Source organism: Leptonychotes weddellii, chromosome 14 (genome assembly GCF_054177405.1).
Source record: "Leptonychotes weddellii isolate Sample4059 chromosome 14, ASM5417740v2, whole genome shotgun sequence".
In the NCBI taxonomy this organism is placed as follows: Eukaryota; Metazoa; Chordata; class Mammalia; order Carnivora; family Phocidae; genus Leptonychotes; species Leptonychotes weddellii.
The window spans coordinates 63,511,590-63,527,331 of NC_138382.1; the positions used below are offsets into that span (position 1 = coordinate 63,511,590).

General features: G+C 45.3%; 1 protein-coding gene across 11 annotated transcripts in view; it reads right to left on the reverse strand.

The window, feature by feature from the left end:
* The window catches only part of TNC (tenascin C), a 91,299-nt gene that overhangs the window by 23,538 nt on the left and 52,019 nt on the right, over positions 1 to 15,742 (reverse strand). Inside the window, exons 13-19 of one of the 11 annotated variants that reach the window (XM_081803457.1) lie at positions 15,027 to 15,299; positions 12,323 to 12,595; positions 9,728 to 10,000; positions 8,285 to 8,557; positions 5,544 to 5,819; positions 1,996 to 2,268; positions 182 to 454 (exon numbers count right to left, since the gene is read on the reverse strand). The exons of 1 other annotated variant lie outside the window; for it this stretch is intronic. In XM_081803457.1, coding sequence (XP_081659583.1) covers positions 182 to 454; positions 1,996 to 2,268; positions 5,544 to 5,819; positions 8,285 to 8,557; positions 9,728 to 10,000; positions 12,323 to 12,595; positions 15,027 to 15,299 — 1,914 coding nt within the window. The remainder of the gene's footprint in view (positions 1 to 181; positions 455 to 1,995; positions 2,269 to 5,543; positions 5,820 to 8,284; positions 8,558 to 9,727; positions 10,001 to 12,322; positions 12,596 to 15,026; positions 15,300 to 15,742) is intronic. 9 more of the 11 variants (XM_081803458.1, XM_081803459.1, XM_081803463.1 and 6 more) reach the window with 9 other exon arrangements.

The following is a 15,742-nucleotide window of genomic DNA, read 5'->3' on the forward strand; positions in this document are numbered from 1 at the left end:
CCATTAAATAAATGGCATCAGGGTCCTCTGGCATAAAGACTCAGCCAAATTATCCACACTCACACTGTCTATAATTGAAAGAGCTTGGCTGCATTCAAAGCTCTTGCAATTTCCCAGCCCTGTGAGAGAAGACCCCCGAGTCAACGACTTTTCTTGGTTCTCTCCTGTTTATGTACGGTACCTGTGGTTGCTAGGGCTCGGACTGGTTGGGATCGCTTTCCACTGCTTATTCCATAGAGTTCAATTTCATACTCAGTGGCCTCTCTGAGACCAGTTATGTCCCTGGTTCGTTCGGGGGCAAGTAGTGTTATTTCCAGTGGCTCAGACTGCTTTTTGGTATCTCTGATTTTGAGAACAAAATTGTCGAAGACCCCTTCATCAGCTGTCCAGGACAGACGGAAACCATCTGGAGTGGCATCTGAAACCAGAAGGTTGTCCACCTCTGGCTCGGCTTCTAGAGGAGGAGAACATGGTGGGAGGAGGAGAGAGAACATCATTTCCCAGCCCGTGCAGTCTTCTTCTGCAGGGGGGGTTATCAGTATGCAGTGGCCCTGGCTCTCAAGGACAGAAGTGTCCTGAGATCCCGAAAATAAAATCATTCAACATAAACAAGTAGGTCCAGGAGAAGGGAAAGATGGAATTCACACATCCAGTACAAGCCAAATGGATGCTTGCATACGTGAGTTTTGTCTAAAAGCAATTCTATAAATCCACATCTGGACTCCGCTTTGGCCCCTCCCATGCATTATTAAACAAAGTTCAAAGCCAGTAACTTGTTTACATTTGCTCTCTTCCAATGGCTGAGTGCCCAGCCTCTGTGAGACCTTTTTCTTTTCTTTTTGAAAAGACAAATAAACCAGTATTAACGATCTGTAGAGTTGCCCATGATGATACTGCTGATTATATTTCCCTTGATCCTGAGCAAAATGGCTTTTAAAATGTTACAAATGTTACGGTCTTCTTGCGTTTTTCTTGGAACTGTTGTACTCAAGAAGGCTCCTACTCTTGACTTTGTTGAGTCCAGAGGGTAGAACTGAGGCTTGGAACCTCTTATGCTCCATACTTTGGACTCAAGGTATATGATCTTGGATTGCCTTCACTAGACAAAACTCATTTGTCAAGGTGAATTTAGAGCTGAGTTTCCCAAAGTGTACTCAGAGCAAACTATTCCTGTTTGTTCTTCTTCCTTAAAAGGTATCTGGTGTCAAATAAGTTTGGGAAATACTGCCTGGGTGAGTCCCTCTCAGGAGAGACACATGCACATTGGGATATTCTGTAAAGCCTTTTGTCAAGGATCCTATCAAACTATGTTTCCAAACTGATTTGAACATGGAACTTCTTCACCAAGCAGGACCTTTGGATATCCTACGGAACTAGTAAAATCTGGAAAGACTTTGGGAAACACAGATTTTTAACTGTTAAAGTTGTTAATGCTATATGTCTGAAGGAATTATTATTAGTCTTGAGAAAATTATGGATTTAGTCTGTGTCAAAGAATCTCTATGACATTAGTGTTGACCAACATAATAAGTTTGCAGTTGGGTTTCCAATAACGAGCCCACCTGGTAAGTTTATCAAGATCCACAGTTGAGATGTTGAGATGGCAAATGTTGTAAAAAATAAGTTTCTGAAATATACTCATTGGTATATTTTTTTTGAGAAGGCTGAAACATAGCTGAGGACCAGCCAGGATGTACACGGAAGAGAATGATGTGGAGTAAGCACACAACAACTATGGACAAGACATGGTCTGAAAGATTTGGGATGCCAAGTGGCAAACATTTCGACCTTCTCATTTCTGGAGTGGGAGAAGAGGAGTGCTCAGTAGAGACACAAGACAAGGGAGAGTGTGGGGGGAAACACAAAAGAGCAGGCCACATCTATGGGTTACATAGAGAAAATGGACAAGGATGTTAAAACCATGGTGATGTGGTAGATGGATTACATGGAAGAGAACCAAGGAGGTGAGAAAATGGCTCACTTGAATCCAAATACCTGTAACAATCTCAGCCCTCAAGGGCTTGGTTTGGTGCCCTTGGGTGAAGCCAGAGACCATAACCTCATAGCCAATGCCAGTTATGAGGCCTCTAAGCTCCAGCTTCCTCTGGGTTCCTGAAAGTGTGAATTCCTGGGGGTCCAGCAGCTTCCCAGAATCCACCACCGTTACTAGGAAGCTGTCAAAGGCATTCTTCGATGCCATCCAGGAAACTGTGAACCCGTAGGGATTAATGTCGGAAATGGTTAGGTTTTCCAGAAGGGGCAGGGCCTCTGAAAGAAGGGAGGAGTGAAAATAACTCAGGTTAGCAGCACTGACCCTGCTGAGATAGCACACGTCTCCACGAATACCGACAGATACCCAATCAATCACTAAATGTGTTAAATTCTGAGAAAATGAATATTTAGTAAAAGCTTATTGGGCGCCAGATGATATCTCGTGTCAGTCTCTCAACAGGCCTATGCGATAGACGTTACTCCCATTATGCTGGCAAAACACCCTGAGTTTCAAAGAGGTTGATTGGTTTGGCCAAAGTCACAGAGCTAGGATGTGACAGAGCAAGGTTTTTAGCTGGGTCTTACTCCAAAGGCCATGAATTTTTCCCTATAAAATTGGATAGCTTATGTTGGTTTTGGATCCCTTTCTCTCTCCCACTTTCTTCTGAAGGTCTTGAAGGAAATCAACTTTTTTTCCTCCCAAATATACTTATATGTACTTTCTTTTTGGTATACTTCATATGTTTATCCCACTTCTGGTTCGCATTTTGAATCAAGTTGATGAGGCCCATTAGTGACATATATCCTTATAAGCTGAACTAGAGGGAGGGGGTAAGATTTTTTTCATGTGTCAGAATTAACAAATCATGGTCGTGGCCTAGTAAGGAATACTAGGATTTGTTAATTCTTTGGCTGTTTGTTTTCCTGGATAAAGTCAGGAGCTAAAGACATGTCTGGATCTTTAGCAAGTTCTGTTGTCATGTATTCATTCATTTACCAAACATCTGTGTCCCAGGCACTCTTATTTCTTAGGTGCCAAGGGGTCTTCACACACTGGGATTTCCAAAAGGACTGAGCTTATATCACTTAAGTTGCTAAGTGCCATTATTTCCCAACTGACTAGGCTTCACATCCGTTTTCCTATATAAATGACACTGTGAAGTAGCTATTGTTACCTGTCCCCTCACCCCCATGACATCTAAGGAAACGGAGGTCAATAACTTATCCAGGATCACACATCTACTGGATGGCTAAGCTGGCCTCCCACCCAGGCCATCTGATTCCAAGCTCAATGCTCTTTCCACACCCTGAGCCAACGTCTAATTAGTCGACTCCATCAGGGCTGGCAAGTCTGGAGGCTTAAGTAGGATTGGTGTAGAAGGCCCAGCGCCTCTAGCAGAACAAAACATGGTATTGGTGACTGTGGTTTTCACTGGAGGGGGCGTGGGGCTGGGAACTCCATGACCAAGGTTGCTTTAGCCCCACCTCATTTAGAGGCGCCTTTTTCACTGCTTCTAAATAGAAACGTTCAAAGAGATAAATGACCTTACACTGATACCCGGAGCCTAATCCACGGGATGTAAAGAAAAATGTTTAAAAAAAAGATTTTGGTGATTGAATGAACAAGTGAATGAATGCCCTCATTCCTGAAGCAGAGATTTAAATTTTGTTGTAGCTTGGACCTGCACTTATTTAACACACTTGCTGTTTGTTTTGAGGCTTTTTTTTTTTTTTTTTACCATGTAAGGCTCTCTCCCAAATCATAACTCTATCAAAGGCAGAGATGAAATCGCATATCCTGTGCAAAGAGGCTTCTCTGTCTGCAAGACAAGGGTCTCAAGTTCTGTTGCTGAGTTTTGTTTAGATAAATGGCGCCTCTCTCGGTAGCTAGGCCTTTTGCACCACCACCCCATCAAAGCGGTGGATTCCAATGAAAAGGAGGGCGTTCAGGCTAATTAGTCAATCAAGGGCTTGTTATTTATAGTCATTCATGTTCAGCTTTTTTTTTTTTTTCTTTTCCTTTTTAAAAAATATGCTTCTTTTAAAACTCAGGGTCTTTTCACTTCAAGAATTAGCTGAGACAATGCTGTAACCAGATCTAGGATTCCCAAGACCAGCACTCCCAGCCTGCCTCTCTCCTCTGTTCTGTGGGAGGTCCTGCTGGAGGTAAGGCGACAAGTAAGGGCCTGACTGACCAGGAGCCATTCCTCCCCTCCTGCTCATCTCATGGCTTTGGGACAGGACAGAATGGAAGTCCCCACCGCTCCCTCCCCCGCCGCACACAGAAATGAGCATGTTCTGCATTTGAAGACTTGTCTGAACGACTGAATTCACAGGAGGCAACGGGACAGAAAATATAACCACTTTCTGGTCTCCCATTAAAACATGTACGTGTTCTCTTAAAAATCATAAGAAAGTCATAGTTTCATAACAACAGTTGCTGAGTTTCTGTCTAGACTTGTGGCTTATTTTTCAGAACACAGCTCCCCTCCTATTGCTAGGAAATGGAAAGAACCCAGCATCTGTAAGATGCCTGCTGGATGCCAGGCCATTAAAGTTCATTGCATCCATTTAATTCCTGAGACAAGGGCTGCCCCAAGTAGCTGTGGGTGTCCTTTCTTCATTCATAAGGAAATTGGAATTCAGAGCAGTTAAACACCAGCTAAGGTTATGCAGCTAAAAAGATGTGGGAGAAGATCAGAAACCATTCAGGCCTGATATCAAAACCCTCACGCTTCGAGGTCATCACGGCTGCCTCCAATTAAATATTTAATTGAACGTATTAACATATCTTACTGGCAGCAGTTTAGATGCTGGGAGAGGCCTGGTTTAATGTGAGAATCAGCAGGCAAAGTCAGTCTCCTGAAAATTATCATTAGTGGAAGGCAAGAGACTTCTAAATATTTCCTCAGGTTTGTCAGGCTAGAGATTTGGTAAATCGACACCATTTGCAGTCTTTGCCATTGATTTGGGATAATCTCAGGCAAGAGAATGGAAGGCCACATCTTTATGCAATTCTTACGTAATTCAAAGAGAGGTTAGAGGTCACATTCAATAAATGGGTAAACTTAAATTAAGTTTGGATTTATCTGCTATCCTAGGTCAAACCTTCAGTAATCTGTTGTAGATGTTGATTTAAGACAAAGTTTTTTTTTTTTTTTTAAAGAAAAAGATAAATTACTGCATTTCTGGGGCAGGTAGTTTATAAACTGCCTTACATAGCATGATTTATGGACAAAATTCCCGCTCTTGGCTGTTACTTAGAACTCACTCTTCAGCCAGAATCACTAAAATATGGATCAGCCCATAAAGCTAGGCAGGGAAATCCCTGGAGATTTCATGCAGCTGTCGAATACACGGTCTCCATTTCCCACAAAGGGCTGTGAAATACCCATCTTTGCCATAGGATCTGCTCTCCCTTCACTTAGACATTTACATCTGGGGTGAAGACTGTGTTTGGGGTTGAATTTCCCTTTAGAATGTCTGTCACCTTTCCCCTGCTCCCCATCTCAGAATTCTAAACAGACAAGCAAGAACCTCTAAATGAGTACCTGTCATGACAAAGGCAGTGAGGGGCCTGGTGGGGTCCCCAGCCGAGGTGGTCCCTGCCACGCTAACGTCATAGCCAGTGTTCTCCACCAAGCCCGTGACGTGAGCGTGCTGTGTGTCTCCTGAGACCGTGAATTGCTGGGGCTCATACAGCGAGTGAGAATCGCTAACATTGACAACAATCTTTGCAAAAGGCCCGGCTCGAGCGGTCCAGGACACGTTGAAGCTGTCAGGAGTAACATTGCTAAGGATTAGCGTGCCCAACTGTGGCTCTGGCTCTGAAGGGAAAGGGACATGGGCGAAAGAGAAGGAGAGAGACATGATTAGAGGAAGCAGTGGATTTTCCCAGAATGTAGCCATAGGACATGAAAGTGCCAATCCCTCCAAATATTTGCAGAAACGTAGTGTATCAGGCTGTGGCTACAGCTGCTTGACTATAATGCTAGAGAATACATTGCTTTCTCTGCAGGCATGGATGTGCATTCTTTACAAGGACAGACATGACCATTTGCTGGCCATGTATGAAGACAAGTGAACAAGCCATTAAAATGGTAGATAGGAGTAACATAGAATATTAAGGGTGCATTTCTAAGGTTTGCAGTGGGCCATTAGCTCCGTAAGATGTTCTAAGAAAAACAGCTTTATAGTGAAGTATTTATGGATATTCTATCTCACCCTGGAGATTTACAAAGCATGTTAGCATTTTATAGCCTCTGAAATGCTGGTTCTATAAAGAAACCTACTTAATTTTGTGTAGCCAGAATTTCACAAACTTTCTGATCAATGGATACCTGTTCTGAGAAATATTCTTTGAACATCTCAAGGAGCTGGTGCTCCACTGAGCACAGCTTAGAAAATGTTACTTTGAAGTTTCCTTAGTCTTCTTTTGATCTGTTTGGATTGTACAAATTAAAGGCTAATATCCATACAAGAGAAATTCTCCATAGTATTTAGAAATCTAAAGGTTTCTTATACACCATAGGGAAATCTGCATCCTACCCTAAATACAGCAAAGGTAAAATGGCTTTCATGAAATCGTTCCTGGTGTTTGCAAAAGTTAAAAGAAAATTTAGCTAGGTGTTGCATTTTCTGCCTAGGAAATTCACTTACTGGATAATTAGCAAAGATAGCTAATTAGCAAAGACAGCTAACCTCCCCTGGAGGTTAAGTTTCTCTTCTCCCTTAGGGACTAGGAGATCGGTGATGAAGGGAACTCATTTTTAATGTAGGGGGCCTGCACCGCTAGTTTCAGCTGGAATGTAGATGGTCTGACCTCCTCAATGCACACTTATCAAGTAATACTACCACTAAAATAAGCTCAATTCCGACTGTATTTTAGAAAGAGGCAGCAGTCCTGGAGGCTTGAGGTACCAGGGCCAGCCTTTAGGGTTAGGAAGAGAAGCAGACTATTTCCTCCAGGGACTTGGGAGTTGTGTGCCTGGAGCTCCAGGGTTAGGAGGAAAGAAGGGGCTCACCTGGAGAAACTTTAACTGGACAATTGCACAGTATAACTCGACGCCACAAAGTCTCCAAGGGCAACACGGATCTGGCTCAGAAGCAGAATATAGCTGTAAGGGACAGCCCGGGATCTCCTCCTTAGCAACTCATTTGAGAAGCTAATGATGCTATAATTTTTAGCCACAACGTTGGCAAATTACTTCAACCACACTAAAGGTAGAACCCTCCAAATAGGCCTCTGTTTGCTCTTTCCCTGTATTTTGCTGTGGGAGCAATCTCTCCAAGTAAGGATGCATGTTAGGACTCTTCTCATGCCCCTGGACAGAGACTGGCAGTGGGAACACATTCACCATGCAGAGTAAGACCTGGATTCTCATGGCCAGCTTGACCTCCAGCTGTCTCCCAAAGGCTGCAGCCAAGCTGAAAAGTGAGGAGCAAGAAGAACCTCAGAGAGACAGAGAGGGAAGGTAGGAGCAGTGTTCCATGCAAGCTGGGACATCTTTCCCTCCCCAGTTCTGACCCTTCAAAACAATTCCTGGACATGCTGTCTACTTCCAGGAAACACAGATCTTTTCAGAAATTTAATGCTCTGAACGTTCACCACATGCACCAAGATTTGGACAAGATGACAGATGAAAGAAGACTGACATTTCGTGATAGGTGTCAGTAGATGACAAAGCATGCTTCATAGGGTAAATGTCAAAGGAGAACAGTCTGTTTGTAGGGAAGGAAAGCAAATAGAAGTCTCAAGAACATGATGAGACCACCGGGTCCTCTCACGTGTGTTAGGGTTTTTTCTCTGCATGCTACTGGCACCGCTGTTTGGAATCTTGGGGGAGAGAAAGAGGATGTAGAACATTCTGATCAGGGGACGAAAAGTGGCATGCACGCACCGCTTTGAATATGACATAGGCAAACTTTGATTAGACCACAGGCAGATGATAATGGGTGGAACTGGAAACGATTATTCAAGATCAGATGGAAGGATGATTTAGAAATTCAACCAAAGCAAGTCAGGTTAACTCTATACAAACACACAGCAACTCCTGATGTGAGTGCCTATTTAGGAAAAAGAGGTTGACATTGAAGTTCCTTAATTTGGGGTGAGAGCTTTTTTTTTTTTATGTTTTAAGGCTCTGATTTGGGGGGCTCTATCAAATTTGAGAACGATCTGGAGGAACTAGGAGGATGAAAAATGGGTAGTGAGTGATTTTTCTTTTTTTTTTTTTGGAATGATCCTCAGAGAAAGTTTAATGGAGAGAGAAGAAGCCGTCGTGGGAAATACCTGTGGTTGCCTGGGCCATCAGAGTCTGAACACGGTGCCCGCCCATCAGCCCGTGAAGGTGGGCAGTGTAATTAGAAGAAGGTTTGAGGTTGGTGATGACAGAGCTGCGAGATGCTGCGGGCACAGAATGCACCACCGTCTCCTGGCGGGGGTCAGAATTCCTAACTTCTATAAGAAAGCTATCAAAGGTAGCCTCCTGGGCTTTCCACGAGAGGGACACACTGGCCCAGGTCACATTTGAGATAGTGAGGTGGCTAAGGAGAGGTTCGGCTACTAAAGCAAGCAGAAAAAAAAAATAATAATGAAAGCGCGTCAGTTTAAAACACGGTTACAGAGTCAAAAACCAAAACACGTAAGATTAAATCCATAAAGTTTTAGACTTCATCCTTTGATAAAGGCACTGGTCCTGTGTTGAAGCCCAGTTTGAACCAAGAGAAACGAATGGATGAGGTTGGTGGTTTTCTTCCCTAGGTCTCGGTGTACTGAATCTGGCGGGGACAACCACTCCATCACCCGGCTGACAATTTGTAGTCTCACGTAGAACGAGGACAGACCCTCCCTCAGCCATGGGTGGCTTAAGTGATAGATGATTTTGATGCTATGATGGGAACTCTTTTCTTGGATTCACTGATTCACTGTCCAAAATGTGCTAGGAATGCTATTTTGAATGGATAAGCTTCTCCTTTCTAAATTCAGATAGAGAATTCTCTTTTGCTGCATGCCAGAGAGCATCTCGTGTAGTATGTATACCACAGACACTACAAATTTAAGTAAGAGCAGCTTATGCCTTGGTTGACCAAGTTCCTTATTTAAACATGACTACTTCTCTTTTTGAAATCAACCATTCACTCTCTGGGGGCAAGACAGCATGCTCAGGTCTTTGCTCCCAGAGATCGTGATGGAATCTGGGCGTTCCGAATGGTACCACTTCCTCGTGCACCCATCCGATTAGTAATCTGCTTTTTTTTTTTTTTAATTTTCTCAGTTGAAAAAAAAAAAAAAAGCACCAACACAATTTCATTAAATCACTGGGATCCTTGGGTATTTAGAGGCCACAGATACTAGGGTAACACAAAATATAATTTTTAAGACCTCTTTGACTGATGCAGACATCTTTCCAAATCAAGGACAACTCTGGCTTTTTAGGTATGGAAGGGCAGAATTTTTTTCTCCAGATTCCATATGGCAATCTGGACCAGACTACGTTTAAGGCTGCACATGTCCTGGTCAGTAATAGATCAGGCAAGGGGCTTCATGGAAATCCACCATTTGGGCTGCTGTTGGAAGAGAGTTATGTTAAGCAGTGCTCCAGCCTCGCATCCTGGAGGAGTTCAATGCGTTATGGTTTGTGCCTCAGTGGGCGAGAAGGAGCGGCTTCGCCTTGCAAAGAAGATTCTGGAGACCTGGAGAGAGGGTGTCAGACATGGGAGAAAGCAGATGTACCTGTGGTGGCCATGGCACTGATGACTTGGGTCCGGATGCTGGGAGCGAGTCCCGAGAGGTAGATAACAAAATGATTATTAGGGTGTAGCCCTGAGATGTGGGCAGTTCGTTCAGCACCAGAGATATTATATTCCATCGTCTCCAAGAACCTATTGGAATCAACAATTTCAATGGTAAAGGTCTCGAAGGCCCCATCGGTGGCTGTCCAGGAGAGATTGAAGCTCTCAGGAGTTATGTCAGAAACAGTTAAGTTTCCAATTTCAGGTCCTGTGGCTGAAAAAGGGGGTAGGAGAGAAGAAAAAAGATCGGGGGTTAATGATTTGGCTTGTGTTTTAAGACTGAGGTTGTTAATAGAACCACGGCTAGGTAGAAGGATCTGCCGGTTCAGTGTTACGGTGAAATGCAGCAGGTGTTACCCAGCGGTGCCGATGGGAAAGAAAGAGGGGCGTTTGTTAACAGGAGAAGACCAAGAGGAAGGTTGCGCAGTTGGATTTCCCTGCTCTGGAGCTGCCTTACATGATCAGGCTGGCTGAGATCCTGCGTGTGAGAAGCCGTCTAAATGATGTCAGCAGGAACTGTGGTGCCTAAGCTCAGATGCTCCAGGGAGCCCCACCGCAGGGATGCTGGCCATTGCTCAAAAGATAGGCATGCTGGCAGCTCCCAGTCTCTTGAATTGCACTTAAGAGACCCCAAGTTGGCTCCCTCCTGGGGTCATCCTTTGCTTTGAGGGAGCTCCCATCTATTTAAATGAGGACTAAGTAACTCTGATGCCATTACCCTCCCAAGGTGGTACCTCGAGGCTTCTGCCTTTGTGACTTAAAGGAAACTGGCAACTCAGTGTGGTTCTTGGTATTGTCTTCATACTCCTGACAAGGGCCGGCTGTTTTCATATTCTGTTGGAATAGCTCGTCCTCTCTTAACTGCTTCTACGTGGGCCAAGAAAGCCACCACTGCATGGCTAACCAGGAGAGCTGAGCCGATGCAAGGCATTCAGGTCACCCTGTTCGGCCAAGAGATAGCATTCTGTCTGGGAGACGGTCCTACCAGTGCACAAGCACTTTGTCATGCAGCAGGAATAAAACAGGCAGAAGGCAGGCAGAAGCAGCGTGGGAAGAGCTAGTATTGCTTCTCTAGCAGGGAAGGAGAAGGCCTTCCCATCCCATCAGATGTGGTGAGACACAGATCAGATGGAACCACGACCCTTCTCCCCTCCTACCAATTCATCAGAAACAAGACTGTTGCTATCATTAAAAAGAAACACACACACACACAAGTACTAAGGGCACCCAAACCACAAGATCTGCAGGAAAGATCAGAAATGGCAGGTGATTTCTCTTGCCTTCTGGGAAGGGATGATTTATGATCCCTATGTCAGATCAAAGGGCCCTGGGTCCATCCAGGGCACCTCAGTTGCAATTTCTGGGCATTTCAAGGTCATCATTCATACAGTGGCTGTCCGTATTATGTTTATCTCGGCCAGAATGATTGAAATGATCAAGGCTAAAATGCAGAGCTATGCTTTTGCTAGGATCAAGGAGGTTGTTGTATGGGTTTGTATGGAAGTTTAGTTGTAGTAATCATCTAAAAGTGGGGCAGGCCCCTGCAGAACCAAACACGACAGCTCTGCTGAGCGTCCACCCAGGGGAGGCATGTAGGAAGGGAAGAAATGGGAAACAGCGCTGGGGAAGGCTGCTCACTGTAGCAGGCTCCTGGGGGCTTCTGAATGCCTTGCTGCTGGAGCCGAGGGACAGGTCAAGTTTAACGCAGGGTCCTGGGTTGGCGCTGGGAGTGTGCTACGCCAAGGCCAACCCTCCAGGGAGCACCTCTTGATTAAAAGAGCAAAAAGGGCATCAGAGATTTGACATGCATCGCCTGGGACGTTCCTTACTTCAAATGCTGCTGTGTGGACTTCTAATGAATGGTTTCTTCTTTGGTACTGTCTCCAGTCATAATTGTGCGATTTTTTTTTTTTTCCTTTTTGGTCTAGCTATTTGCTAATTTGATGTTCTAACAATGACTCAGTATCTGAGAGAACTGCCCAGAGGAGGGTAATTCAGTTCTCTCATTATACTCAGCGCATTTTAAAGAAACATTTAAATTAAAACATTTCTTTTAAATGCAAGAACCACAGTGCCCATACATACCCTTGAGGGATTTGGGATAGTAAAGCACCATTTCCAACTAGCAAAAGGACTCTCTAAAGTAAATAATCTGTGCTCAACCAGAACTCACACGTGGCAGGGGGCGGCTTTTAGTTATATTCCAGCCCTGGAGAAGAGAATTAAAACCATCCGGCTGTCTCCCGGAACAGAAAGCCATCATTCAGAAAGAGAGGGGTGGTAGGACTAGGTAAAGGCTGAGAGAGGCTGAAGGCTGGAGGTCAGAAAAGGCAACATCTCTATCATTCATTTTCGAAATGGCAGAGGCTTGTAGACCAAGGCACAGTTCACAGGGACGTCTCTGAGCATGCACGCCAGCCACTAAGCAACAGAAGGGAAGGACTCAGACGTAGAGAAAAGCTGACTTTCTGCACAGTCCCTTGGAGAGGAAGCAGGGCGGCTTGGGGAGGGGCATCGGCAGTAGGGAGGAGGGTACCTGTGGAGGCCTCGGCAGAGAGCACCGGGGTCCTATGGCCCCGGATCACCCCGTAGATGGTAACTCTATAAGGGGTGGCCGCCTTGAGGCCCGGGACGTCCACAGCCCGCAGGCTGCCGGGAACCGTGAGGTTCTGAGCTGCCTCCATCCTGTTGGTCTCCTGCACCTGAATGACAAAGTGCTCATAGGCCTGGTCAGCTGCGGTCCAGTTGAGTTTGAGGCCATCCCAGCCAGCCTCGGTCACGGTTAAGTCCCCCAGCTGGGGGAGCTCCTCTGAAGAAGGACAGAGAGGTATTTGTCAGTTCCGCAAACCACAAAAGGAGGAAACCAAACGTCCCACAACCCAGCTCTAGGGAAGACAGAAAGAGGCGTGAGAATTTTTGTGGGCATGTGTGGTCCTTCTTGGCCTCTGGGCGTTTATTTCCAGCTTGAACGGCTGTGACCTGGCCACAGCTTTCTTCAGGAGTTGAAAATGGTCAGAAAGGGGAAGATCCTCATGGTTCATCCTTGAGATGGCAATGCTATCTGGCGGACCACTGAATAGCCCACCTGGGAGGTCTCTGGGCATGCATGGCCAGAACCTAAAGGGCAGCTGGAAAAGTGGGATTGTGGGTCAGGGTAAGGGGGGTAGGGACGGTTAAAAGTGCAGGCTTTGCAGGCAGCTGGGCCTTGGTTGGAATTCCAACAATATTTATCACCCGGGTAGTCTTGAACCTATCACCCAGCTCGTTCCCGAGTCTCACTCTCCTCACCTATATAGGGAGCTGACAGTGCCCTAATTGGACCGGGTGATGGCTAAATACCATTTATAAACCCCGGAGCGTCATACCTGACCCACAGTGAGTGCCCAGTAAGTGGCAGCCCAACAAATACATCATTGTTTAGATGCTTCCCCTTGGCACTTCTCAGCCATATTGGAGACAATTATCTGCCTCTTTCATGACTTTACGTTGGAGGGACTGTCTTATTGCGGGCCACCTACTATCGGACTGGCTTTATAAAGTGTACGCTGTCTCAGTCTGGACAAGTCTGCTGTTTTATCTCTGGACTTTACTCTGCTTTCAGGGATCAAATGTTCTGTGCTGGATTCTTGGCTCGGTTCTTTCCCTCCCACCTTCTGCGAAGTACTCTGTGCCTGGATGAAGAACGTCTGTACCGTGAAGCAAAGCCATTTGTACAAGATGAGTGCCCACTTTTAATTAAAAGTGATTATGTTTTGCTCGGTAAATGGTGCAGAGCAGGGCCCACTATTTATCTTTCTACCACGTAGGAAGGAAATTTAACGTAGTTCTTTTTGCTGATTTAAGTCTGGATTCTGAACATGGCAAAACCCACTGCTTAGTGGAACACCTCTCAGGATTAAATGCAATCTCAGACTTTTCTCTTTTAACAGGCTGAAGGGGCCATGGATTCGAAGTTAGAAAAGGAAGTATCTGAAGGGACTTCAGCCACAAAAAAAGTGCGCCCGAGGTACTTATTCTCAGGTATTTCAGGACTCAGTGTACTGTGAGAGTCTGAGCAAACTCAGCCTGTTAGAGGAGCTGATTCAAGCTGTACCACATGACTTTGGTGCTTTTGGGGGTATCAGTGCAGTAAGTCCCCTCTGCCTCCCTAGCTCACCAAGAAGAGCTGTCCATTTACCTGTCATGGAGTGGGGCAAAAGGAGTTCTGTTGCTCAAAACAAAAGTTTACATCCCATAGGTAGAGACCCATAGCATCCCGCATCCAGATCACATGGGCCTCAAAAGCCCCTTTTGCTTTGGTGGATTGCAACATCGCTTTTCTCATTTTTGGAATTGTGTGTAGTTTCTAGCAAGGACCAAATTTACTTGGTATATGCAAGCAAGAACAACAATTTATTTGAATTAGGTTATTTGGATGGTATTATCAAAACACAGGATGTATAGAGAAGGGCATGGACTGAGGGCCCAGCATAAAAACCCTACCAAAAATTTGGTCCATTTGCCCTTTTTAAGGCTGTTTCTAAACACCTCACAAACAGCATAGCATTTCCTATAACAGATGGAACAGCATTATTTCCAGGGGACAAATTGGGATAAATTGTTTTTCCTCCCCAAACTGAATGAAAAACATTGAAGTCAAATGTGGCTGTTCTTTCTTGGAAATATGCTTGCTGCCCTGAGTATCTGTTAAGGGGAGAGAGACTTGGACAGTTTCGGCTGAAGATGGCCAGATTACTTCAAAGCTTATTCCATAGTGATGTACTACAAGTTGGACGGCAGTCAGTGACTCTGAGGCCACTCGTGATAAGATTTCTCTAGAAAGTTCTGACCTTATTCTTGTGCCACAGCCCTACTGTTTCTGCTATTTTCATTAGGCTACGTTGCTACCTGATATATTTACCTATTTGCTGTTCAGTATTTACCACAGGATGGGAGCCTTTGCTAAGCACTTTTGGTCATGGTTTCATTCACTGCTCAGGACAATGTTCTGAGGTGGGGTATTATCTCCTAACTGAAGGTGAAAAAAGAAGGCTCAAATGTCAAAAGAAATGTCAAACGACAGACCCAAGAACATCCAGCCAGGAAAGTGAAATTCCAACCCAGACCTCCCTGAGTTCAAACTTGCTTTCGCATGGCCTGTCAGGAATATTGGGATAAAACTCGGACGCATGGGGAATGTTCTCGATTCCAAAGAGAGGTTGGCTCAGTCACGTCCCTGGTGTGGGAGGAGGGTCCTATACCTGTGACGGCCTCCACAACAAGGGGTGGAGTGCTGCGGCCTCTGACCTGGCCATGCAGGGTGGCCGTGTAAGGAGTTCCGGCCCTGAGGCCCGGGATGTCCACAGAGCGCAGGCTGCCAGGAACCGTGAGACTGTGAGCTTCCTTGGCCTGGTCAGCCTCCTGGATCTCAATGATAAACTGCTCATAGATCCCATCGGGGGCGGTCCAGTCCAGACTGAGGCCATCCCAGTGGACCGCGGTCACTGTGAGGTTTCCCAGATCTGGAACCTCCTCTGCATGAGGACACAGAGTAGCTGAGTTACTAAAAAAGGTAATTGCATGCCGGGGTTCAGGTAAGATGACACTTTGGCTGGGGTTGGGACGAGTTGTCTGGTTAGTGTTGATTACAGATGCGTGATCTATAGCAGGTGTCGAGCACACTCTGACTGTTGGCACTAAAAGCCAGGGTTTTTCTCTTCAGTCTCTGGGAATGAAAGATAGTTCTAGGAATTGTTCATAACTTCCATTCTTAACATATAAATGGGGCTTTGGGGAATCTTGGTGTGTTCTTAAAATGAGCTCAGACCACTTTTTTTCCACTTGCAAACTGCGCTTTCCAACTCCTCGGCTATTATGACTGAAACTTGCTTTGAAAGAAAAGTCACCTCTCACTTTTGTAAGGGGAGGGTAGGTGGAATTTTCCATGGAATTGGCTACCATGCTAGACTAGGACTTG